The sequence below is a fragment of the Oncorhynchus masou genome, unplaced genomic scaffold, assembly GCF_036934945.1.
Source record: "Oncorhynchus masou masou isolate Uvic2021 unplaced genomic scaffold, UVic_Omas_1.1 unplaced_scaffold_4055, whole genome shotgun sequence".
Classification (NCBI taxonomy): Eukaryota; Metazoa; Chordata; class Actinopteri; order Salmoniformes; family Salmonidae; genus Oncorhynchus; species Oncorhynchus masou.
In genome coordinates, this window is record NW_027010455.1 from 2369 (window position 1) to 29137 (window position 26769).

Consider the following 26769-nt stretch of genomic DNA (forward strand, 5'->3'; position numbering starts at 1 on the left):
TCCTCTCTCTTCTTCTCTCCTGTCCTCTTCTCTTCCTCTCTTCTTTTCCTCTTCTTCTCTCCTGTCCTCTTCTCTCTTCTTCTCTCCTGTCCTCTTCTCTCTTCTTCTCTCCTGTCCTCTTCTCTTTCCTCTCTCTTCTTCTCTCCTGTCCTCTTCTCTCTTCTTCTCTCCTGTCCTCTTCTCTCTTCTTCTCTCCTGTCCTCTTCTCTTTCCTCTCTCTTCTTCTCTCATGTCCTCCTCTCTTTCCTCTCTATTCTCTCCTGTCCTCTCTTCTTCTCTTCTCTCCTCTCTCTTCTGCTCTCCTTTCCTCTCTCTTCTACTCTATTGTCCTCTTCTCTTTCCTCTCTCTTCTTCTCTCCTGTCCTCTTCTCTCCTGTCCTCTCTTCTTATCTCCTGTCCTCTTCTCTTTCCTCTCTCTTCTTCTCTCCTGTCCTCTTCTCTTCCTCTCTCCTCTCTCACTCTCCAGGGAGTTCCAGAGGATCTGTTGTGGTTCTATCAGAGTGTTGGTCAGGGAGGAGGTGTGGTCAGAGTGGACCAGTGTTTACTAGTCTACCGCTACCATCAACAAGCTGCTACACACTCTGTCCTGGAGTAAGACATGCACACACAGCCACGCTTACACACACACACACACACACACACAAAACATGTCCTCCAGCTACACACAGCTGTCCAGCTGACCCCTTCCTGAGCCTCATCCTTGGACACACACACACTCACCTATGGAATTCCCTAGCCTTGTGTTGTGTGTGTGTGTGTGTGTGTGTGTGTGTGTGTGTGTGTGTGTGTGTGTGTGTGTGTGTGTGTGTGTGTGTGTGTGTGTGTGTTGCCCTTTCCAACCTCTATAGCGACACACACATGTAGGACACGCGTAGCGGAAAGCCTGTTTCTGTAAATACTCTGACAGGGAAGACCTCCTTCCCTTCCCTCATAACCTCCTCACTCTCATCCCCTCCCTTCCTGTTATCACTCCTTCCTTCCATCTGTCAATCATATATCTAACCTTGTTGATGCGCTGTCACCATCTACTCCCTTTACAAATCATCCTCTCCTCCCTCTCTCCTGCCTCTCTCTTCCCTCTCTCTCCCTCTCTCTTCCCTCTCTCCTCCCTCTCTCTTCCCTCTCTCCCTCTCTTCCCTCTCTCCCTTCCCTCTCTCTTCCCTCTCTCTTCCCTCTCTCTTCCTCTCTTTCCTCTCTCTTCCCTCTCCCTCTTCCCTCTCTCTTCAATCTCTCTTCCCTCTCTCCTCCCTCTCTCTTCCCTCTCTTCCCTCCTCTCTGTCCTCCCTCTCTCCCTCCCTCTCTCCTCTCCTCCCTCTCTTCCTCTCTCTTCAATCTCTCTTCAATCTCTTTCTTCTCTCTCTTCTTCCCTCTCTCTTCAATCTCTCCTCCCCTCCTCTCCTCCCTCTCTCCCCTCCTCTCTCCTCCCTCTCTCCTCCCTCACTCTTCCCTCTCTCTTCCCTCTCTCCTCCCTCTCTTCCTCTCTCTCTCTTCCCTTTCTCTTCCCTCTCTCTTCTCTCTCTCTTCCCCTCTTTCCTCCCTCTCTTCCCTCTCTCCTCCTCTCTCTTCCCTCTCTCCTCTCCCTCTCTTTCCTCTCTTCCTTCCCTCCTTCTCCTCCTCCCTCTCTCCTCCCTCTCTCTTCCCTCTCTCTTCCCTCTCTCTTCCTCTCTCTTCCCTCTCTTCCCTCTCTCCTCCCTCTCTCTTCCCTCTCTCCTCCCTCTCTCTTCCCTCTCTCTTCCTCTCTCTTCCCTCTCTCTTCCCTCTCTCTTCCCTCTCTCCTCCCTTTCTCTTCCCTCTCTCTTCAATCTCTCTTTCCTCCCTCTCTTCCCTCTCTCCTCCCTCTCTCCTCCCTCTTCCCTCTCTCCTCCCTCTCCTCCCTCTCTCTTCCCTCTCTCTTCCTCTCTCCTCCCTCTCTCTTCCCTCTCTTCCCTCTCTTCTTCCCTCTCTCTTCCCTCTCTCCTCCCTCTCTTCTCCCTCTCTCTTCAATCTCTCCCTCCCTCTCTCTTCCCTCTCTCCTCCCTCTCTCTTCCCTCTCTCCTCCTCTTCCTCTCTTCAATCTCTCCCTCCCTCCTCTCTTCTTCCCTCTCTCCTCCCTCTCTCTTCCCTCTCTCCCCTCCCTCTCTCTCCCTCTCTCCTCCCTCTCTCTTCCCTCTCTCTTCCCTCTTCCCTTCTCTTCTCTCTCTTCCCTCTCTTCCTCTCTCTTCCCTCTCTCCTCTTCCTCTCCCTCTCCTCCTCTCTTCCCTCTCTCCTTCCCCTCTCTCTTCCCTCTCCTCCCTCTCTCCTCCCTCACTCTTCCCTCTCTCTTCCCTCTCTCCTCCCTCTCTCTTCCCTCTCTCTTCCCTTTCTCTTCCCTCTTCTTCCAGCTCCTTCTGTTATCTCTTCCCTCTTTCCTCCCTCTCTTCCCTCTCTCCTCCCTCTCTCTTCCCTCTCTCTTCCCTCTCTCTTCCCCTCTCCCTCCCTCCCTCCTCCCTCTCTCCTCCCTCTCTCTTCCTCTCTCTTCCCTCTCTTCCCTCTCTCTTCCCTCTCTTCCCTCTCTCCTCCCCTCTCTTCCCTCTCTCCCTCCCTCTCTCCTCCCTCTCTCTCTCCTTCTCTCTCTTCCCTCTCTCTTCTTCTCTCTCTTCCCTTTCCTCTCTTCCCTCTCTCTTCCCTCTCTCTCCCTTCCTCCCTCTCTTCCCTCTCCTCCCTCTCTCCCTCCCTCTCTTCCCTCTCTCCTCCCTCTCTCCTCCCTCCCTCTCTTCCCTCTTCCCTCTCTCTTCCCTCTCTCCTCCCTCTCTCTTCCCTCTCTTCCCTCTCTTCCTCTCTCTCTTCCCTCCTCCTCCTCCCCTCTCTCCTCCCTCTCTTCAATCTCTCCTCCCTCTCTCTTCCCTCTCTCCTCCCTCTCTCTTCCCTCTCTCCTCCTCTCTCTCTTCCCTCTCTCCCTCCTCTCTCTCCCTCTCTCTTCCCTCTCTCTTTCTTCTCCTTTCCTCCTCCTTCCTCTCTCTTCAATCTCTCTTCCCTCTCTCTCCTCCCTCTCTCTTCCCTCTCTTCCTCTCTCCTCTTCCTCCCTCTCTCCTCCCTCTCTCTTCCCTCTCCTCCCTCTCATTCCCTCTCTCCTCCCTCTCTCTTCCCTCTCCTCCCTCTCTCTTCCCTCTCTTCCCTCTCTCTTCCCTCTCTTCTCTTCCCTCTCTCCTCCCCTCTCTTCCCTCTCTCCTCCCTCTCTCTTCCCTCTCTCCTCCCCTCTCTTCCCTCTCTCCTCCCTCTCTTCCCTCTCTCCTCCCTTTCTCTTCCCTCTCTCTTCAATCTCTCTTTCCTCCCTCTCTTCCCTCTCTCCTCCCTCTTCCCTCTCTCCTCCCTCTCTCCTCCCTCTCTCTTCAATCTCTCTTCCCTCTCTCCTCCCTCTCTCTTCTCTCTCTCCCTCTCTCCTCCCTTCTCTCTTCAATCTCCCTCCTCCTCCCTCCTCTCCTCCTCTCTTCCCTCTCTTCCTCCCTCTCTCTCTTCTCTCTTTCCCTCTCTTCCCTCTCTCTTCTCTCTCCTCTTCCCTCTCTCCTCCCTCTCTCCCTCTCCCTCTCTTCCCTCTCTCCTCCCTCTCTCTTCCCTCTCTCCCCTCTCTTCCCTCTCTCTTCCCTCCTCTCTCCCTCTCTCTTCTCTCTCTTCCTCTCTTCCCTCTCTCCTCAATCTCTTCTCTTCTCTCTCTCTCTTCTTCTCTCTCTTTCCTCTCTTCCCTCTCTCTCTCCCAATCTCTCTTCCCTCTCTCCTCCCTCTCTCCTCCCTCTCTCTTCCCTCTCTCTTCCCTCTCTCCTCCTCTCTCTCTTCCCTCTCTCCTCCTCTCTCTTTCCCTCTCTCCCTCTCCCTCCCTCTCTTCCCTCTCCTCCCTCTCTCTTCCCTCTCTCCTCCCTCTCTCTTCCCTCTCTCTTCCCTCTGTCCTCCCTCTCTTCCCTCTCTCCTCCCTCTCCTTTCCCTCTCTCCTCCCTCTCTTCCTCTCTTCCCTCTCTCTTCCCTCTGTCCTCCCTCTCTCTTCCCTCTCTCTCCCCTCCCTCTTCCCTCTCTCCCCTCTCCTCCCTCTCTTCTCTCTCTCTCTTCCCTCTCTCTTCCCTCCCTCTCCTCCCTTTCTCTTCCCTCTCTCTTCAATCTCTCTTCCTTCCCTCTCTCTTCCCTCTCTCCTCCCCTCTCCTCCCTCTTCCCTCTCTCCTCCCTCTCTCTTCCCTCTCTCCCCTCTTCCTCTCTCCTCCCTCTCTCTTCCCTCTCCTTCCCTCTCTCCCTCCCTCTCTCTCCTCTCTCTCTCCTCTCTCCTCCCCCCTCTCTCTTCCTCTCTTCCCTCTCTTCCCTCTCTCTTCCCTCTCTCTTTCTCTCCTCTCTCCTCCCCTCTTTTTCTCTCTCTTCCTCTCCTCCTTCCCTCTCTCTCCTCTCTCTCTTCCCCTCTCTCCTCCCTCTCTCTTCCCTCTCTCTCCTCTCTCTCTTCCCTCTTCCCTCTTCCCTCTCTCCTCCCTCTCTTCCCTCTCTCTCCCTCTCTCTTCCCTCTTCCCTCTCTCCTCCCTCTCCTCCCTCTCTCTTCAATCTCTCCTCCCTCTCTCTTCCCCTCTCTCCTCTTCCTCTCTCCTCCCCTCTCTTCCCTCTCTCTTCCCTCTCTCCTCCCTCTCTTCCCTCCCTCCCTCTCCTCCCTCTCTTCCCTCTCCTCCCTCTCTTCCCTCCCTCTCTCTTCCCTCTCTCCTCCTCTCTCTTCCCTCTCTCTTCCTCTCTCTATTTGTCTATTAGTCCCTCTCTCCTCCCTCTCTTCTTCCTCTCTTCCTCTCTCTCCTCCCTCTCTCCTCCCTCTCTTCCCTCTCTCCTCCCTCTCTTCCCTCTCTCTCTCCCTCTTCCTCTCTCTCTCCTCCCTCTCTCTTCCCTCTCTCCTCCCCCTCTCTCCTCCCTCTCTTCCTCCCTTCTCTCCTCCCTCTCATCCCTCCCTCCCTCTTCCCCTCTCTCTTCCCTCTCTTCCCTCTTCCCTCTCCCTCTCCTCCCTCTCTCTTCCCTCTCCCTCTCTCTTCCCCCTCTTCCCTCTCTCCTCCCTCTCTCCCTCCCCTCTCTCTCTTCCCTCTCTCTTCCTCTCTCTTCCCCTCTCCTCCCTCTCTCCTCTTCCCTCTTCTCTCTTCCCTCTCTCCTCTCTCTCCCTCTCCCTCTCTCCTCCCTCTCTCTTCCCTCTCTCCCTCCCTCTCTCTCCTTCCTCTCTCTTCCCTCTCCTCCCTCTCTTCCCTCTTCCCTCTCTTCCCTCTCTCCTCCCTCTCTTCCCTCTCCCTCCCTCTCCTCTCCTTCTCTTCCCTCTCTCCTCTCTTCTTCCTCCCTCTCTTCCCTCTCTTCCTCTCTCTTCCTCTCTCCTCCCCCTTTCTCTTCCCTCTCTCTCCTCAATCTCCTCTTCCCTCTCTCTTCCCTCTCTTCCCTCTCTTCCTCCTCTCTCTTCTTCCCTCTCTCTTCCCTCTCTCTTCCCTCTCTCCTCCCTCTCTCTTCCCTCTCTTCCTCTCTCCCTCCCTCTCTCCCTTCCCTCTCTCTTCCCTCCTCCTCCCTCTCTCCCTCTCTCCTCCCTCTCCTCCCTCTCTCCTCCCCTCTCTCCTCCCTCCTCCCTCTCTCTTCCCTCTCTTCCTCCCTCTCTCTTCCCCTCTCCTCTCCCTCTTCCTCTCCTCCTCTCTCTCCCTCCCTCTCTTCCTCCTCTCTCTTCCCTTTCCTCTCTCTTCCCTCTCTCTTCCCCCCTCCCTCTCTTCAATCTCTCTTCCCTCTCTTTCTTCCCTCTTTCTTCCCTCTCTCCTCCCTCTCTTCCCTCTCTCTTCCCTCTCTCTTCCCTCTCTCCTCCTCCCCTCTCTTTCCTCCCTCTCTCCTCCCTCTCTCCTCCCTCTCTCCTCCCTCTCTCCTTCCCTCTCTCTCCCTAATCCCTCTCTCCCTCTTCCTCTCTCTTCCCTCTCTCCTCCCTCTCTCCTCCCCTTCTCTCTCTCCCTCCCTCTCTCCTTCCCTCTCTCCTCCCTCTCTTCCCCTCTCTCCTCCCTCTCTCTTCCCTCTCTTCCCCCTCTCTCCCTCCCTCTCTCTTCAATCTCTCTTCCCTCTCTCCTCCCTCTCTTCCCTCTCTCTTCCTCTCTCTCCTTCCCTCTCTCCTCCCTCTCTTCTCCTCTCTTCTCTTCCCTTCTCCTCCCCCTCTCTCTTCCCTCTCTCCTCCCTCTCTTCCCCCTCTTTCCCTCTCTCTTTATTCCCTCTCTCCCTCCCCTCTTCCCTCCCTTTCCTCTCTTCCCTCTCCTCCCTCTCTCCTCCCTCTCCTCTCTCCCCTCTCCTCCCTCTCTTCCCTCTCTCCTCCCTCCTTCCCTCTCTCCTCCCTCTCTCCTCCCTCTCCTTTCTCTTTCTATTTGTCTATCAGTCTTATTTCCAGCTCCTTCTGTTATCTCTCACTTAACTCTCTCTCCGTCTCTCTTTTCTACCATCTTAACTCTCCAGACACGTCACACTTCTGAGTCAATCCCTCTACGAGTACATATCGTGTGTGTGTGTGTGTGTGTGTGTGTGTGTGTGTGTGTGTCCACACTGCGTGTATATATTTCTATGTGTTAATCTAGGTCCCCCTAAATCAAAGCATCAGTGAAACTGCTAAAGGAAGCAATATGGGGACCACCCATGCACAGTGTATTTGGTGTGTGTGTATGTGTTTAATTGATGTGTGTGAATATGTGCGTGTGTGTACATATTTGTGTGTGTGTTTGACTAGAACCATGGTTTATGGTGGTGGATTAGGGTTGTTTGTCATGGAGGCCCAGTGTTTTAGTCAAACCATCACATCAGAGAAGAGCTCACTAATGTCTCCATATGATAACTATCAGGCTGTTGTTCTAGGTGTGTGTGTGTGTGGTCCATGTCTAACTCCTCCTCTGTCCTCCGGTCTCCAGGGAAACCATTTGGAACCTCCGTGTGGCCTTCCTCCAGGAGAGAGTTATCAACCAATGGGAATCCTTCACCATATGGAATGCTGGGAAACAGGGCCGGAAACTATACCGCTGCCTCAGTTCCTTCAGTCAGAAGAAGGTATGTACCTTTTCAACAGCCAATGGCAAAAGGTTATGCAACACTTGCTAGCCAATCAGGAGAGGTTAACAAACTCCATAGCCAATTAGGTTGCATCTTCCACAGTCAGTACTCTCTGATTGGTAGGATCAGGTGACCCTCCTCCCCAGAACACAGTGCTGACCTTAGATCTGTTTGCAGGTTCAATGATCCTTTATTCTGTGTCCTCTGATCCATCATGACAACATGGAGCTGTTTATCATGTGTCCTCTGATCCATCATGACAACATGGAGCTGTTTATCATGATCCGTCATGACAACATGGATCCCTGATCCATCATGACAACATGGAGCTGTTTATCCTGTGTCCTCTGATCCATCATGACAACATGGAGCTGTGTCCTCTGATCCATCATGACAACATGGAGCTGTTTATGTGTCCTCTGATCCATCATGACAACATGGAGCTGTTTATCCGGTATCCTCTGATCCATCATGACAACATGGAGCTGTTTATCCCGTGTCCTCTGATCCATCATGACAACATGGAGCTGTTTATCTTGTGTCCTCTGATCCATCATGACAACATGGAGCTGTGTCCTCTGATCCGTCATGACAACACAGAGCTGTTTATCCTGTGTCCTCTGATCCGTCATGACAACATGGATGGAGCTGTCCTCTGATCCGTCATGACAACATGGAGCTGTTTATCCCGTGTCCTCTGATCCATCATGACAACATGGAGCTGTCCTCTGATCCGTCATGACAACACAGAGCTGTTTATCCCTGTCCTCTGATCCATCATGACAACATGGAGCTGTTTATGTGTCCTCTGATCCATCATGACAACATGGAGCTGTGTCCTCTGATCCGTCATGACAACATGGAGCTGTGTCCTCTGATCCGTCATGACAACATGGAGTTTATCTTGTGTCCTCTGATCCGTCATGACAACATGGAGCTGTTTATCTTGTGTCCTCTGATCCGTCATGACAACATGGAGCTGTTTATCTTGTGTCCTCTGATCTATCATGACAACATGGAGCTGTTTATCCGTGTCCTCTGATCCATCATGACAACATGGAGCTGTTTATCTCGTGTCCTCTGATCCATCATGACAACATGGAGCTGTTTATCCCGTGTCCTCTGATCCGTCATGACAACATGGAGCTGTTTATCCTGTCCTCTGATCCATCATGACAACATGGAGCTGTGTCCTCTGATCCGTCATGACAACATGGAGCTGTTTATCCTGTGTCCTCTGATCCGTCATGACAACATGGAGCTGTTTATCCCGTGTCCTCTGATCCATCATGACAACATGGAGCTGTGTTGATCCGTCATGACAACCTGTGTCCTCTGATCCATCATGACAACATGGAGCTGTGTCCTCTGATCCATCATGACAACATGGAGCTGTGTCCTCTGATCCGTCATGACAACATGGAGCTGTCCTCTGATCTGTCATGACAACATGGAGCTGTTTATCTTGTGTCCTCTGATCCGTCATGACAACATGGAGCTGTGTCCTCTGATCCGTCATGACAACATGGAGCTGTCCTCTGATCCATCATGACAAAATGGAGCTGTTTATCTTGTTTGTGTCCTCTGATCCGTCATGACAACATGGAGCTGTTTATCTTGTGTCCTCTGATCCATCATGACAACATGGAGCTGTCCTCTGATCCATCATGACAACATGGAGCTGTTTATCCTGTCCTCTGATCCGTCATGACAACATGGAGCTGTCCTCTGATCCGTCATGACAACACAGAGCTGTTTATCCTGTGTCCTCTGATCCATCATGACAACATGGAGCTGTTTATCCTGTGTCCTCTGATCCGTCATGACAACATGGAGCTGTTTATCCTGTGTCCTCTGATCCATCATGACAACATGGAGCTGTTTATCCTGTCCTCTGATCCGTCATGACAACATGGAGCTGTGTCCTCTGATCCGTCATGACAACATGGAGCTGTTTATCCTGTGTCCTCTGATCCATCATGACAACATGGAGCTGTTTATCCTGTGTCCTCTGATCCGTCATGACAACATGGAGCTGTGTCCTCTGATCTGTCATGACAACATGGAGCTGTAGGAGGAGCCAGCTGGTCCCAACTGGTCATAATGGGTCGTGGATCACAATCTACTGTTACACTGACTGATACACCAGGTGTGGGGCTGCCTTAATCGACATCACGTCTTCAGCACCCGGGGAACAGTGGGTTTCACTGCCTTGCTCAGGGGCAGAACAACAGATGTTGACCTTAATAGTGTGTGTACATACATTTACAAACAGCGGTGTGTGTGTGTGTGTTGCTCAGGTTCGAGCGTTCTGCGACGTGGATGTGAATAAGATCAAGAAAGGCTTCTACACCTATGAGGAGTCCAAGGTGAGACCCTACACTCTAGAACCATAGATACCACAACACTCTAGAACCATAGATACCACAACACTCTAAAACCAAACTACCATAGATACCTGTTACGCACGCCTCTATGAAGAGGGAACGCAACCCCCTGCTACAATTCAACTCTCTGTGAAGTGAAAGAGGTATGGACTGTAGGCGTGAGTAAGGATGACAACAGACAGAATGTGGTACCGTTTACCAGGACTTTATTCCTTCACACGGTAATATGGGGAAAAGGGGCTGGACGGAACCAAAGCAAAGAAAGTAAATCTCAAAGCCCCCTCTCCTATCTAACCTGCCCACCACTACTTACCTAATTTAGCACCACCTGGTGCCCTAACCAAAATACAGGGGGTGGTCCATCCAGGTCTTACCTATTGTGCCTAGACAGTGAATATGCTACGGGTATACAGTGCCTTGCGAAAGTATTCTGCCCCTTGAACTTTGCGACCTTTTGCCACATTTCAGGCTTCAAACATAAAGATATAAAACTGTATTTTTTTGTGAAGAATCAACAACAAGTGGGACACAATCATGAAGTGGAACGACATTTATTGGATATTTCAAACTTTTTTAACAGTCAAAAACTGAAAAATTGGGCGTGCAAAATTATTCAGCCCCCTTAAGTTAATACTTTGTAGCGCCACCTTTTGCTGCGATTACAGCTGTAAGTCGCTTGGGGTATGTCTCTATCAGTTTTGCACATCGAGAGACTGAAATTCTTTCCCATTCCTCCTTGCAAAACAGCTCGAGCTCAGTGAGGTTGGATGGAGAGCAGATTCTCGATTGGATTCAGGTCTGGACTTTGACTTCGCCATTCTAACACCTGGATATGTTTATTTTTGAACCATTCCATTGTAGATTTTGCTTTATGTTTTGGATCATTGTCTTGTTGGAAGACAAATCTCGGTCCCAATCTCAGGTCTTTTGCAGACTCCGTCAGGTTTCTTCCAGAATGGTCCTGTATTTGGCTCCATCCATCTTCCCATCAATTTTAACCATCTTCCCTGTCCCTGCTGAAGAAAAGCAGGCCCAAACCATGATGCTGCCACCACCATGTTTGACAGTGGAGATGGTGTGTTCAGGGTGATGAGCTGTGTTGCTTTTTACGCCAAACATAACGTTTTGCATTGTTGCCAAAAAGTTCAATTTTGGTTTCATCTGATCAGAGCACCTTCTTCCACATGTTTGGTTTGTCTCCCAGGTGGCTTGTGGCAAACTTTAAACAACACTTTTTATGGATATCTTTAAGAAATTGCTTTCTTCTTGCCACTCTTCCATAAAGGCCAGATTTGTGCAATATACGACTGATTGTTGTCCTATGGACAGAGTCTCCCACCTCAGCTGTAGATCTCTGCAGTTCATCCAGAGTGATCATGGGCCTCTTGGCTGCATCTCTGATCAGTCTTCTCCTTGTATGAGCTGAAAGTTTAGAGGGACGGCCAGGTCTTGGTAGATTTGCAGTGGTCTGATACTCCTTCCATTTCAATATTATCGCTTGCACAGTGCTCCTTGGGATGTTTAAAGCTTGGGAAATCTTTTTGTATCCAAATCCGGCTTTAAACTTCTTCACAACAGTATCTCTGACCTGCCTGGTGTGTTCCTTGATCTTCATGATGCTCTCTGCGCTTTAATGGACCTCTGAGACTATCACAGTGCAGGTGCATTTATACAGAGACTTGATTACACACAGGTGGATTGTATTTATCATCATTAGTCATTTAGGTCAACATTGGATCATTCAGAGATCCTCACTGAACTTCTGGAGCGAGTTTGCTGCACTGAAAGTAAAGGGGCTGAATAATTTTGCACGGACAATTTTTCAGTTTTTGATTTGTTAAAAAAGTTTGAAATATCCAATAAATGTCGTTCCACTTCATGATTGTGTCCCACTTGTTGTTGATTCTTCACAAAAAATACAGTTTTATCTCTTTATGTTTGAAGCCTGAAATGTGGCAAAGGTCGCAAAGTTCAAGGAGGCCGAATACTTTTCGCAAGGCACTGTATGTATGCCCGCAGGCCTCTTGCCTAAGCACTCCCTAGGTGCCTTCCCCTTCCCCCTGGGAACAAATGAAACAGGAGAACAAATACTTTCTCAAGCAAACTAAGAAACAAAGGACATCAAATAAGCTCTATCTGAGCAACAAACTCACTGAACATATCAACTGCTACCAACAACTAACTTAAATTATCCACAGCCATCAGCCTCCTCTCTCAGCAATGATTCTCTATCACATTCAATCTCTCTGCAATGACCTCCCAGCAATGACCTCCTGAACAGAACACTGGCTTTTATATAGCTTCAGAATGAATGTGTAACTGGAGACAGCTGTGTCTTGACGAGGGGGCGGGGTCAGCTCTCCAATTAGCCATGGAGTCGACCAATCAGCTGCTTGAGGGATTTCAGGAGGCCATTTCCTGAAATAAACACATGCAAATAAACAAACTATAACACAAACTGGGGAACGTAACAATACCACAACACTCTGGAGCCAAACTACCATCGATACCACAACACTCTGGAGCCAAACTACCATAGATACCACAACACTCTGGAGCCAAACTACCATAGATACCACAACACTCTAGAACCATAGATACCACAACACTCTAGAACCAAACTACCATAGATACCACAACACTCTGGAGCCAAACTACCATAGATACCACAACACTCTGGAGCCAAACTACCATAGATACCACAACACTCTAGAACCAAACTACCATAGATACCACATCACTCTGGAGCCAAACTACCATAGATACCACAACACTCTGGAGCCAAATCATAGATCCTGGAGCCAAACTACCATAGATACCACAACACTCTAGAACCAAACTACCATAGATACCACAACACTCTGGAGCCAAATACCAGATACCACAACACTCTGGAGCCAAACTACCATAGATACCACAACACTCTAGAACCAAACTACCATAGATACCACAACACTCTAGAGCCAAACTACCATAGATGTCAGATCAGATCCTGGAGCCAAACTACCATAGATACCACAACACTCTAGAACCAAGCTACCATAGATACCACAACACTCTGGAGCCAAACTACCATCGATACCACAACACTCTGGAGCCAAACTACCATAGATACCACAACACTCTAGAACCAAACTACCATAGATACCACAACACTCTGGAGCCAAACTACCATAGATGTCAGATAGATGGAGCCAAACTACCATAGATACCACAACACTCTAGAACCAAACTACCATAGATGTCAGATCAGATCCTCTAAGCTACCATAGATACCACAACACTCTAGAACCAAACTACCATAGATACCACAACACTCTAGAACCAAACTACCATAGATGTCAGATCAGATCCTGGAGCCAAACTACCATAGATACCACAACACTCTAGAACCAAGCTACCATAGATACCACAACACTCTGGAGCCAAACTACCATCGATACCACAACACTCTGGAGCCAAACTACCATCGATACCACAACACTCTGGAGCCAAACTACCATAGATACCACAACACTCTCTGGAGCCAAACTACCATAGAAACCACAACACTCTGGAGCCAAACTACCTAGATACCACAACACTCTAGAACCATAGATACCACAACACTCTAGAACCAAACTACCATAGATGTCAGATCAGATACACTCTGGAGCCAAACTACCATAGATACCACAACACTCTAGAACCAAACTACCATAGATGTCAGATCAGATCCTGGAGCTAAGCTACCATAGATACCACAACACTCTGGAGCCAAACTACCATAGATGTCAGATCAGATCCTGGAGCTAAGCTACCATAGATGTCAGATCAGATCCTGGAGCTAAGCTAACATAGATACCACAACACTCTGGAGCCAAACTACCATAGATGTCAGATCAGATCCTGGAGCTAAGCTACCATAGATGTCAGATCAGATCCTGGAGCTAAGCTAACATAGATACCACAACACTCTGGAGCCAAACTACCATAGATGTCAGATCAGATCCTGGAGCTAAGCTACCATAGATGTCAGATCAGATCCTGGAGCTAAGCTAACATAGAAGGAGACAGTCATCAGATCAGATCCAAACTACCATAGAACCAGAAGCTACCATAGATGTCAGATCAGATCCTGGAGCATAGATGTCAGAAGCTAACATAGATACCACAACACTCTCTACTCAGATCAGATCCTGTTACCATAGATGTCTGATCCTGGAGCTAAGCTACCATAGATGTCAGATCAGATCCTGGAGCTAAGCTACCATAGATCAGATCAGATCCTGGAGCTAAGCTAACATAGATACCACAACACTCTGGAGCCAAACTACCATCAGATGTCAGATCAGATCCTGGAGCTAAGCTACCATAGATGTCTGATCAGATCCTGGAGCTAAGCTCCATAGATGTCAGATCAGATCCTGGAGCTAAGCTACCATAGATGTCAGATCAGATCCTGGAGCTAAGCTACCATAGATGTCAGATCAGATCCTGGAGCTAAACTACCATAGATGTCAGATCAGATCCTGGAGCTAAGCTAACATAGATACCACAACACTCTGGAGCCAAACACCATAGATGTCAGATCAGATCCTGGAGCAGCTACCATAGATGTCAGATCAGATCCTGGAGCTAAGCTAACATAGATACCACAACACTCTGGAGCCAAACTACCATAGATGTCAGATCAGATCCTGGAGCTAAGCTACCATAGATGTCTGATCAGATCCTGGAGCTAAGCTACCATAGATGTCAGATCAGATCCTGGAGCTAAGCTACCATAGATGTCAGATCAGATCCTGGAGCTAAGCTACCAGATCCTGGAGCTAAGCTACCATAGATGTCAGATCAGATCCTGGAGCAGCTACCATAGATGTCAGATCAGATCCTGGAGCTACCACAGATCCTGGAGCTAAGCTAACATAGATACCACAACACTCTGGAGCCAAACTACCATAGATGTCAGATCAGATCCTGGAGCTAAGCTACCATAGATGTCAGATCCTGAGCTAAGCTACCATAGAAGGAGAAGTCATAACCATGTTATTATGTGTCCTTTTCCTCTCCTCATTGTTCCTCCTGTCTTCCTCCCAGGAGAGGCCCAAGCCTCAGATCCCTGTACTGCACTACAGAGATGCCTCTCCACCCTACATCATCTGTGTCAAGCTGGTGAGTAGAGAAACACACTGTGTGTCCTGTTGTTCGTTGTTCCAGACACTCCACAGGTCGGTAACGCTAATGGTATAATGACAGGGCGTGTGCCCTGGCACACACACACAAACACACACACACACACATACACACACACACATGCACACACACACACACATGTACACACACACACACGTACAAACACACACATGCACACACACACACGCGTACACAAACACACGTACACACACACACACGTACACACACACAGCCTGCTGATCTTTGACTGCAGCACAATCTTTTTACCATGAACCTCACTGATACTTTGGCGCTCACCTTCACTCACACCCTCTTTAACCAGCGTTTTGCCTCAATAACTATATAACAGTTATAAAGCCTCAGTAACAACCAGACAGTGTATAATATAAATATATAACAACCAGACAGGGTATAATATAAATATATAACAACCAGACAGGGTGTAATATAAATATATAACAACCAAACAGGGTATAATATAAATATATAACAACCAGACAGGGTATAATATAAATATATAACAACCAGACAGGGTATATATAACAACCAGACAGGGTGTAATATAAATATATAACAACCAGACAGGGTATAATCAGGGTGTAATATAAATATATAACAACCAGACAGGGTATAATATAAATATATAACAACCAGACAGGGTATAATATAAATATATAACAACCAGACAGCGTATAATATAAATATATAACAACCAGACAGGGTATAATATAAATATATAACAACCAGACAGGGTGTAATATAAATATATAACAACCAGACAGGGTCTAATATAAATATATAACAACCAGACAGGGTATAATATAAATATATAACAACCAGACAGGGTATAATATAAATATATAACAACCAGACAGGGTATAATATAACTATATAACAACCAGACAGGGTCTAATATAAATATATAACAACCAGGCAGGGTGTAATATAAATATATAACAACCAGACAGGGTATAATATAAATATATAACAACCAGACAGGGTCTAATATAAATATATAACAACCAGACAGGGTGTAATATAAATATATAACAACCAGACAGGGTCTAATATAAATATATAACAACCAGACAGGGTATAATATATATATAACAGTTATAAAGCCTTAGTAACAACCAGACAGGGTCTAATATAAATATATAACAACCAGACAGGGTCTAATATAACTATATAACAACCAGACAGGGTATAATATAACTATATAACAACCAGACAGGGTGTAATATAAATATATAACAACCAGACAGGGTATAATATAAATATATAACAACCAGACAGGGTATAATATAAATATATAACAACCAGACAGGGTATAATATATATATATAACAACCAGACAGGGTCTAATATAAATATATAACAACCAGACAGGGTGTAATATAAATATATAACAACCAGACAGGGTTTAATATAAATATATAACAACCAGACAGGGTATAATATAACTATATAACAACCAGACAGGGTATAATATAAATATATAACAACCAGACAGGGTATAATATATATACATAAAGTTATAAATATAACAACCAGACAGGGTCTAATATAAATATATAACAACCAGACAGGGTCTAATATAACTATATAACAACCAGACAGGGTGTAATATAAATATATAACAACCAGACAGGGTGTAATATAAATATATAACAACCAGACAGGGTATAATATAAATATATAACAACCAGACAGGGTATAATATAAATATATAACAACCAGACAGGGTCTAATATAAATATATAACAACCAGACAGGGTCTAATATAAATATATAACAACCAGACAGGGTATAATATATATATATAACAACCAGACAGGGTGTAATATAAATATATAACAACCAGACAGGGTATAATATAACTATATAACAACCAGACAGGGTATAATATATATATATAACAACCAGACAGGGTTTAATATAAATATATAACAACCAGACAGGGTCTAATATAAATATATAACAACCAGACAGGGTCTAATATAAATATATAACAACCAGACAGGGTGTAATATAAATATATAACAACCAGACAGGGTGTAATATAAATATATAACAACCAGACAGGGTCTAATATAAATATATAACAACCAGACAGGGTATAATATAAATATATAACAACCAGACAGGGTCTAATATAAATATATAACAACCAGACAGGGTATAATATAAATATATAACAACCAGACAGGGTATAATATAAATATATAACAATAGACAGGGTTTATATAAATATATAACAACCAGACAGGGTGTAATATAAATATATAACAACCAGACAGGGTGTAATATAAATATATTAGTTATAAAGCCTTAGTAACAACCAGACAGGGTGTATAAATATATTCAACAGTTATAAATATAACAACCAGACAGGGTATAATATAAATATATAACAACCAGACAGGGTCTAATATAAATATATAACAACCAGACAGGGTATAATATAAATATATAACAACCAGACAGGGTCTAATATAAATATATAACAACCAGACAGGGTATAATATAAATATATTCAACAGTTATAAAGCCTTAGTAACAACCAGACAGGGTCTAATATAAATATATAACAACCAGACAGGGTGTAATATAAATATATAACAACCAGACAGGGTCTAATATAAATATATAACAACCAGACAGGGTCTAATATAAATATATAACAACCAGACAGGGTCTAATATAAATATATAACAACCAGACAGGGTATAATATAAATATATAAATATATAACAACCAGACAGGGTCTAATATAAATATATAACAACCAGACAGGGTGTAATATAAATATATAACAACCAGACAGGGTCTAATATAAATATATAACAACCAGACAGAGTATAATATAAATATATAACAACCAGACAGGGTACAATATAAATATATTCAGACAGGGTTTAATATAAATATATAACAACCAGACAGGGTATAATATAAATACATAACAACCAGACAGGGTATAATATAAATATATTCAACAGTTATAAAGCCTTAGTAACAACCAGACAGGGTCTAATATAAATATATAACAACCAGACAGGGTGTATATAAATATATAACAACCAGACAGGGTGTAATATAAATATATAACAACCAGACAGGTGTAATATAAATATATAACAACCAGACAGGGTGTAATATAAATATATAACAACCAGACAGGGTGTAATATAAATATATAACAACCAGACAGGGTGTAATATAAATATATAAAGACAGGGTGTAACATAAATATATAACAACCAGACAGGGTATAATATAACTATATAACAACCAGACAGGGTGTAATATAAATATATAACAACCAGACAGGGTTAATATAAATATATAACAACCAGACAGGGTATAATATAAATATATAACAACCAGACAGGGTCTAATATAAATATATAACAACCAGACAGGGTATAATATATAATATATATAACAACCAGACAGGGTGTAATATAAATATATAACAACCAGACAGGGTATAATATAACTATATAACAACCAGACAGGGTGTAATATAAAATATAACAACCAGACAGGGTGTAATATTATATAACAACCAGACAGGGTCTAATATAAATATATAACAACCAGACAGGGTATAATATAAATATATCAGACAGACAACACAGACAGGGTGTAATATAAATATATAACAACCAGACAGGGTCTAATATAAATATATAACAACCAGACAGGGTATAATATAAATATATAACAACCAGACAGGGTCTAATATAAATATATAACAACAGACAGGTATAATATAAATATAACAACCAGACAGGGTTTATATAAATATATAACTGCAGACAGGGTTAATATAAATATATAACAACCAGACAGGGTGTAATATAAATATATAACAACCAGACAGGGTGTAATATAAATATATTCAACAGTTATAAAGCCTTAGTAACAACCAGACAGGGTGTAATATAAATATTAACAGTTATAAAGCCAGACCAGACAGGGTATAATATAAATATATAACAACCAGACAGGGTCTAATATAAATATATAACACCAGACAGGGTCTAATATAAATATATAACAACAGACAGGGTCTAATATAAATATATAACAACCAGACAGGGTACATATAAATATATTCAACAGTTATAAATTAGTAAATAACCAGACAGGGTGTAATATAAATATATAACAACCAGACAGGGTGTAATATAAATATATAACACAGACAGGGTCTAATATAAATATACATAAATAAATATAACAACCAGACAGGGTCTAATATAAATATATAACAATCACAGGGTATAATATAAATATAACATGTTATAACAACCAGACAGGGTCTAATATAAATATTAACAACCAGACATATAATATAAATATATACCAGACAGGGTCTAATATAAATATATAACAACCAGACATCTAATATATAAATGTTCAATATAACACAGATAGGGTTTAATATAAATATATTGTAATATAAATATATAACAACCAGACAGGGTATAATATAAATATATAACAACCAGACAAAATGTCTAATATAAATATATAACAACCAGACAGGGTATAATATAAATATATAACAACAGACAGGGTTAACTAGACAGGGTCTAATATAAATATATAACAAAATGACAGGGTGTAATATAAATATATAACAACCAGACAATATAACAACCAGACATATAGATAATAACAACCAGACAGGGTATAATATAACTATATACCAACAGACAGGGTGTAATATAAATATATAACAACCAGACAGGGTGTAATATAAATATTAACAACCAGACAGGGTATAATTAAATATATGACCAGACATATAATATAAATATATAACACCAGACTAATATTATCAAATAACAACCAGACAGGGTGTAATATAAATATATAACAACCAGACAGGACTATATAACAACCAGACAGGGTGTAATATAAATAGAGCGAACCAGACAGGGTGTCTATAAATATATAACAAAGACAGGGTCTAATATAAATATATAACTACCACAGGGTATAATATAAATATATAACAACCAGACAGGGTGTAATATAAATATATAACAACCAGACAGGGGTAATATAAATATATAACAACCAGACAGGGTCTAATATAAATATATAACAACCAGACAGGGTATAATATAAATATATAAAACCAGACAGGGTCTAATATAAATCTTAAGAAGGAGGGTATAATATAAATATATCAACTAACACTAATATAAATATATAACAACAGACAGGGATGGAGAGACAACCAGACAGGGTGTAATATAAATATATAACAACCAGAGGGTGTAATATAAATATTTGAGTTATAAACCTGTAACAACTCAGACATCTTGAAGAAGGAGTTATGGACTAACAACCAGACAGGGTATAATATAAATATATAACAACTAACACTCTGAGATGTAGAGACAGACAGGGATAAATATATAACAAGGACGGGGGGGGGGTATAAATATATAACAACCAGACAGGGTATAATATAAATATATTCAACAGTTATGCCTTAGAGACAGGGATATATGGATATATAACAACCAGACAGGGTGTAATATAAATATATAACAACCAGACAGGGTCTAATATAATATATGTAACAACCAGACAGGGTCTAATATAAATATATAACAACCAGACAGGGATAAATCAAAATATAACAAAGACAGGGTATAATATAAATATATTCAACAGTTATAAAGCCTTTAACAACCAGAGGGTCTAATATAAATATATGAACCAGACAGGGTGTAATATAAATATATAACAGTCACAGGGTCTAATATAAATATATAACAACTAGACAGAGTATAATATAAATATATAACAACAGACAGGGTACAATATAAATATATAACAACCAGACAGGGTTTAATATAAATATATAACAACCAGACAGGGTATAATATAAATACATAACAACCAGACATATAATATAAATATATTCAACAGTTATAAAGCCTTAGTAACAACCAGACAGGGTCTAATATAAATATATACACAGACAGGGTGTAATATAAATATATAACAACCACAGGGTGTATATCACTATATAACAACCAGACACAATATAAATCTATACACTATACAACACACTATACATATAAACTATAACAACCAGACAGGGTCTAATATAAATATACACTACACACACACTATATATATAACAACACAGGGTGTACTATAAATATATTCAACAGTTACACACTTCCTAAAAGTTATTTGGTGACACACTGGGGATTTGAATTGCCACTGGGTTTAGAAAAACACACACACACACTACACACACACTCTGTTGGCCAGCCCAGGCAGATAGACAGTTAATGTTGTGTTTATCTAATTATGAGCTGCAGACAGCTAATCAACTGGCCCTGCCTCCCAGAGCTTCTAATTGGCCAATTATGGGAATCAGTGATTATTCAGTCAGAGGACACTGGGACCTGACTCAACTCTCACACACACACACACACACACACACACACACACACACACACACACACACACACACACACACACACACACACATTCACATTCAGCAGACACACACACACACATTCAGCAGACACACACACACACACACACATATTCAGCAGACACACACGCACACACACACAAACATACACACACAACACACAAAACATATTCAGCAGACGTATTTCAATGACACACAAACATATTCAGCAGACGCACACACACACACACACAACTACACACACACACCTGGGCCAATCACAGTGATTAATTGTTAAACACACCCATATGTTACAAGTACAGGATTGGGTTTAAGCCATTTAAATTCAATGTTCAATGAACATCTGGAATTTAATTCGGTTTACTTTCTGAATTGACATGAAATGAATTGGATTTGGCCCCAGCCCTGGTCCTTATCTCTTTCACTGTTGACCAATCAGATGCCAGAGATAACGCAAAACAGGAAGTGACCTCACCTACAGACAGGAAGTATGAGACTGAAATGGGATGGTGATAATTAGAGCGATGACCAGCATCTCCTCCTCACTCTGACTCTTTTCATGTTCTGTCATTTCGTCTCCCAGGACATGACCGGAGGAGTGTTTGAGGAAAACCTGAAGTCTCTCCATCTTGAAGAAGGAGCTGGACTAACCACTTCAACTAACACTCTGAGATGTAGAGACGATGGGATGGAGAGACAGAAGATGGTGATTGAGTGTTTGAGGGTTGATGCTGAGAAGGATAGATGGACCATGACAGTCATCTGGTGTACCCTGCCTGCTGTCTAGTTAGTGTAATATGTGTGGCAGCATGTCCATGTTGATCTGGAGATAAATCACAAATACAAACGTTTCCAATCATGTTCGACTTTCCAGAAATATGTTGTTGTCCAGTCTCTCTCTACAACACACACACACTATACACTATACACTGTCCACACTATACACTATACACACACTATTATACACACTATACACACAGTATTCACTAACACAGACACACTGACACACTAGAGGCTTTACATATCTAAATCACTATACAGGGTTACAACAGAACACTGATTCACTAGACACTATACACACTATCTAACATCACACAGGGTTACAACAGAACACTGATTCACTACACACTATACACACACATCTAAATCACAAGTCTCCTATAAAAACCTCAGGAACACTGATTCATTTTAGAGTACTTTCTGACACACACACTCTAAATCACCAGGGTTACAACAGAACATGGCCAGTAAGGGATTCCCACAGAGAGTTTCACTTTAAAGGTAAACAAACCTACCACCTACACACCAATGCTATGGTATTTCAACAGAAACTCCTGGAACTCTGACCACAGCTAGAACACATGGGATTCAAGGGTAGTGATATCTAAATCAACCAGGTTTACAACAGAACACTGATTCACAGAGCGATTTAAAGTAACGCTCCCATTTTCTGATTCAAAAGAGGGAGAAACTCACACAAAATCAAAAAAATCTGGGAAAATCATGGTTACCATAGTGGGTTAGCCCAAGCAGAACACTGATTCCAGTTACTAACACATGGCTTTAATACACACAACCCTCCCCTGACCTGTCCACTCTCTCCCGTGGGTTACAACAGAACACTGATTCCTCTGATTTAGAGGCTTTATATCTAAATCACCAGGTTACAACAGAACACTGATTCACTAGAGGCTTTATATCTAAATCACCAGGGTTACAACAGAACACTGATTCACAAGAGGCTTTATATCTAAATCACCAGGTTACAACAGAACACTGATTCACTAGAGGCTTTATATCTAAATCACCAGGGTTCCAACAGAACACTGATTCTGATTCAAGAGGCTTTAAATCTAAATCACCAGGGTTACAACATAACACTGATTCACTAGAGGCTTTATATTTAAATCACCAGGGTTACAACAGAACACTGATTCACAAGAGGCTTTAAATCTAAACCACCAGGTTTACAACAGAACACTGATTCACTAGAGGCTTTATATCTAAATCACCAGGGTTACAACAGAACACTGATTTCTGATTCAAGAGGCTTTAAATCTAAACCACCAGGGTTACAACAGAACACTGATTCACAAGAGGCTTTATATCTAAATCACCAGGGTTCCAACAGAACACTGATTCACTAGAGGCTTTAAATCTAAATCACCAGGTTACAACAGAACACTGATTCACTAGAGGCTTTATATCTAAATCACCAGGGTTACAACAGAACACTGATTCACAAGAGGCTTTAAATCTAAATCACCAGGGTTACAACAGAACACTGATTCACAAGAGGCTTTATATCTAAATCACCAGGGTTCCAACAGAACACTGATTCCTCTGATTCACTAGAGGCTTTATATCTAAATCACCAGGGTTACAACAGAACACTGATTCTCACTAGAGGCTTTATATTTAAATCACCAGGGTTACAACAGAACACTGATTCACTAGAGGCTTTATATCTAAATCACCAGGTTTACAACAGAACACTGATTTCTGACAAGAGGCTTTATATCTAAATCACCAGGGTTACAACAGAACACTGATTCCTCTGATTCACAAGAGGCTTTAAATCTAAACCACCAGGGTTACAACAGAACACTGATAAATCCTCTGATTCACAAGAGGCTTTATATCTAAATCACCAGGGTTACAACAGAACACTGGACCCCGATTTCAGCTCCAATCAAGAATGTTTTGAAAGTCTACAAAATGTAAAACTTGAAGTTGATTCTTCAGAACTCCATGTTATTACTTTTTTGTTAGGTTTGTGTCAGTTTATTTTCAAACCCTAAAATTGGCAAATGTTGAAATCCTCAGAGAGATGCGAGAGTGTGGGGGTGTGTGTGCCCAACAGAGAAGTGTGCTCACAAGCGGGAAGGAAGGGGGGAGTTGAGAAGGAAGGAGAGAGGGAGGGGGAGGAAGGAATGTGTGTTCCATTCTAGAAGGTTCTGTGGACAGCCGAAGCGTTCTGTCTGTCAGGGTGTTTGAGAAGAGCCAGGTGACAGCACGGATAACAGGAGATCTATAGCTCTGTGTGTGTGTGTGTGTGTGTGTGTGTGTGTGTGTGTGTGTGTGTGTGTGTGTGTGTGTGTGTGTGTGTGTGTGTGTGTGTGTGTGTCTGTCTGTCTCTCTGTGCGCGTCTCTCTGTGCTTGTGTGTGTCTCTCTCTCTCTGTGCAAGTATGTATGCGTCTCTGTGTGTGTGTGTTTGTGTCTCTCTGTGCGTGTGTGTCTCTCCCTCTGTGCGTGTGTGTCTCTCTCTCGCTCTGTGCAAGTATGTATGCGTCTGTGTGTGTGTGTGTGTACTCCGTGGGCCAGGTCAGGGGTCGTGGTGTGTAACTATTTAAGATGTTGGAGGACTCGGTGGGTCAAAGGTCACATCAGACCAGTCAGTCACTCCTCTTAAAGTAGGTTTAGGCTCCATTCCCAAATTGCACCCTAGGTAGTGCACTACTTTTGACCAGGGTCTATAGAGATTCTGTTTACTTGTATGCTTTAAGCTGCCAAGTCAAGTACAGCCTACAATGTAAAGAGCAAAAACTGCTGATGTTATACTTCTACATCTGGACTGCTGCTCTTTGGGGTTTTGAGGCTGGGTGTCTCTAAAGCAACAACTGCTGATCTTATACTTCTACATCTGGACTGCTGCTCTTTGGGGTTTTGAGGCTGGGTGTCTCTAAAGCAACAACTGCTGATCTTATACTTCTACATCTGGACTGCTGCTCTTTGGGGTTTTGAGGCTGGGTGTCTCTAAAGCAACAACTGCTGATCTTATACTTCTACATCTGGACTGCTGCTCTTTGGGGTTTTGAGGCTGGGTGTCTCTAAAGTAACAACTGCTGATCTTATACTTTACGTCTGGACTGCTGCTCTTTGGGGTTTTGAGGCTGGGTGCCTCTAAAGCAACAACTGCTGATCTTATACTTCTACGTCTGGACTGCTGCTCTTTGGGGCTTTGAGGCTTGGTGTCTCTAAAGCAACAACTGCTGATGTTATACTTCTACATCTGGACTGCTGCTCTTTGGGGCTTTGAGGCTGGGTGTCTCTGCTACATTTAGGACTCTGATTACAGCCTTTGAGCAGCTCTAGTCTTCAGGCATCTCTGACTTTAGTTAGTGTGTTATAGAGTGTTTATAGTGTGCTATAGAGTGTTTATAGTGTGCTATAGAGTGTTTATAGTGTGCTATATGTTTATAAGGTAGCCTAGCAGTTAGAGCGTTGGACTAGTAACTGAAAGGTTGCAAGATCAAATCCCTGGTAAAAGGTAAAAATCTGTCGTTCTGCCCCTAAACAAGGCAGTTAACCCACTGTTCCCCGGCAGGCCGTCATTGTAAATAAGAATTTGTTCTTAACTGACTTGCCTAGTTAAATAAAGGATAAATAAAATAAAAATGGTGTTATAATTATGTTAAAATGTGTTTGTAGCCATAATAGATCACAGACTATATATTTATTTTACATGTTTAAAACCTTTCTATAGAGTTAGAGATAATAAGTGTGTGTGTGTGTGTGTGTGTGTGTGTGTGTGTGTGTGTGTGTGTGTGTGTGTGTGTGTGTGTGTGTGTGTGTGTGTGGAGGTGGTACATGTTGATATTTCCCTAAATGTGTTACATTTCTGAAGCTGTCAGGGGGAGGGAATGTGACAAGTCGGTTACACGGTTGACGTTCTGACTGTTTTCTCACGGGAAAAGCGCCCCAGAACCAAGGGGGCGGTTAGTGTGACTAGCTGTCGGGTCAGAACAGATGGAGAGCGCAGGAATCTGCTTCGCTCATTGGTTTCCAGAATATAGACTTCGGGGCCCTCCAATCTAGTCCTATGTCTGTTACTAATAGGCTATTTAGTATACAAACAAATAAAGCAAACGCTTCTTACACGTATGAGCTATATTATCTCAAAGCCGTTTAATTAAGATACACATTGTAGGCAATTACACATGAGTTTATTGATCTGTATTACTCAAATATATCGGTGCAAGTGGTTACTGCTTCTCACCCGCGGGGGCTATGTGAAGGTGTTTTGAATTTGTGCGTGTGCATATTTGTGTGAGTGAGTGGATATTTACTGCTCTGCAACACGACGCTGATGTAGGCTATCTTCAGACCTGCGCGTGCTGCCGTACTAATATTTATAAGAGCTATCGGGATGTGGCGCCAAGAACATCCGTGCATGTCCGCGTTAAGACGCACACACACACACACACACAGAGAGCGAGACCGAGAAGTTCGTCCGCTCGGGGCGTGGTTTGGAGCGTGTCACTCAAGCGGAGGAGTCAGCTGCTGGCACGAGTCTGGGCGGGGTGACGTGTGCGGAGCTGGAGCCCAGGCAGCAGCAGAAGTTCGTTATTAATGTCAGGACTTCCTCCTGTCTGTTAGTCACCAGTCTACTGCCGGGGGCTCCCAACGGTTTTACACGGATATTCCATCCTGTCGAAATGAAACGGAACTTTTACGGTACAAAACAGAACTGTTGATTCTTGGGGACCCGTAACCTTCTTTCCAGAGACCACGATGTGAATAAATAGTCACTTGCAGGATTTATTGGTGGATTGTTGTGGTTACTGAAAGGCGGGACGTGGTCTGACCATGCTGTGGCGGAGGAGCGGTTGGTCAACCATGCTGTGGCCAAGTTTAGCGCACTGGGTAGCGGCTGTGTTTCTCTGTCGGGTCGCCTCGACGCAGTACACCAGCGACCAGTGCAGCTGGAGAGGAAG

The 26769-nt window shown here is 43.4% G+C and overlaps 1 protein-coding gene across 1 annotated transcript; it reads left to right on the plus strand.

Moving 5' to 3' along the window:
* Nucleotides 1-466: 466 nt before the first annotated feature.
* Nucleotides 467-26769, plus strand: LOC135534869 (queuosine-tRNA galactosyltransferase-like; the record flags this gene model as incomplete). The annotated part of the gene is made up of 6 exons (XM_064961682.1): nt 467-591; nt 6873-7008; nt 9312-9380; nt 14478-14552; nt 21635-21818; nt 26624-26769. Coding segments are annotated over 6 exons (735 nt in total), but the record flags the coding sequence as incomplete, so codon positions are not given.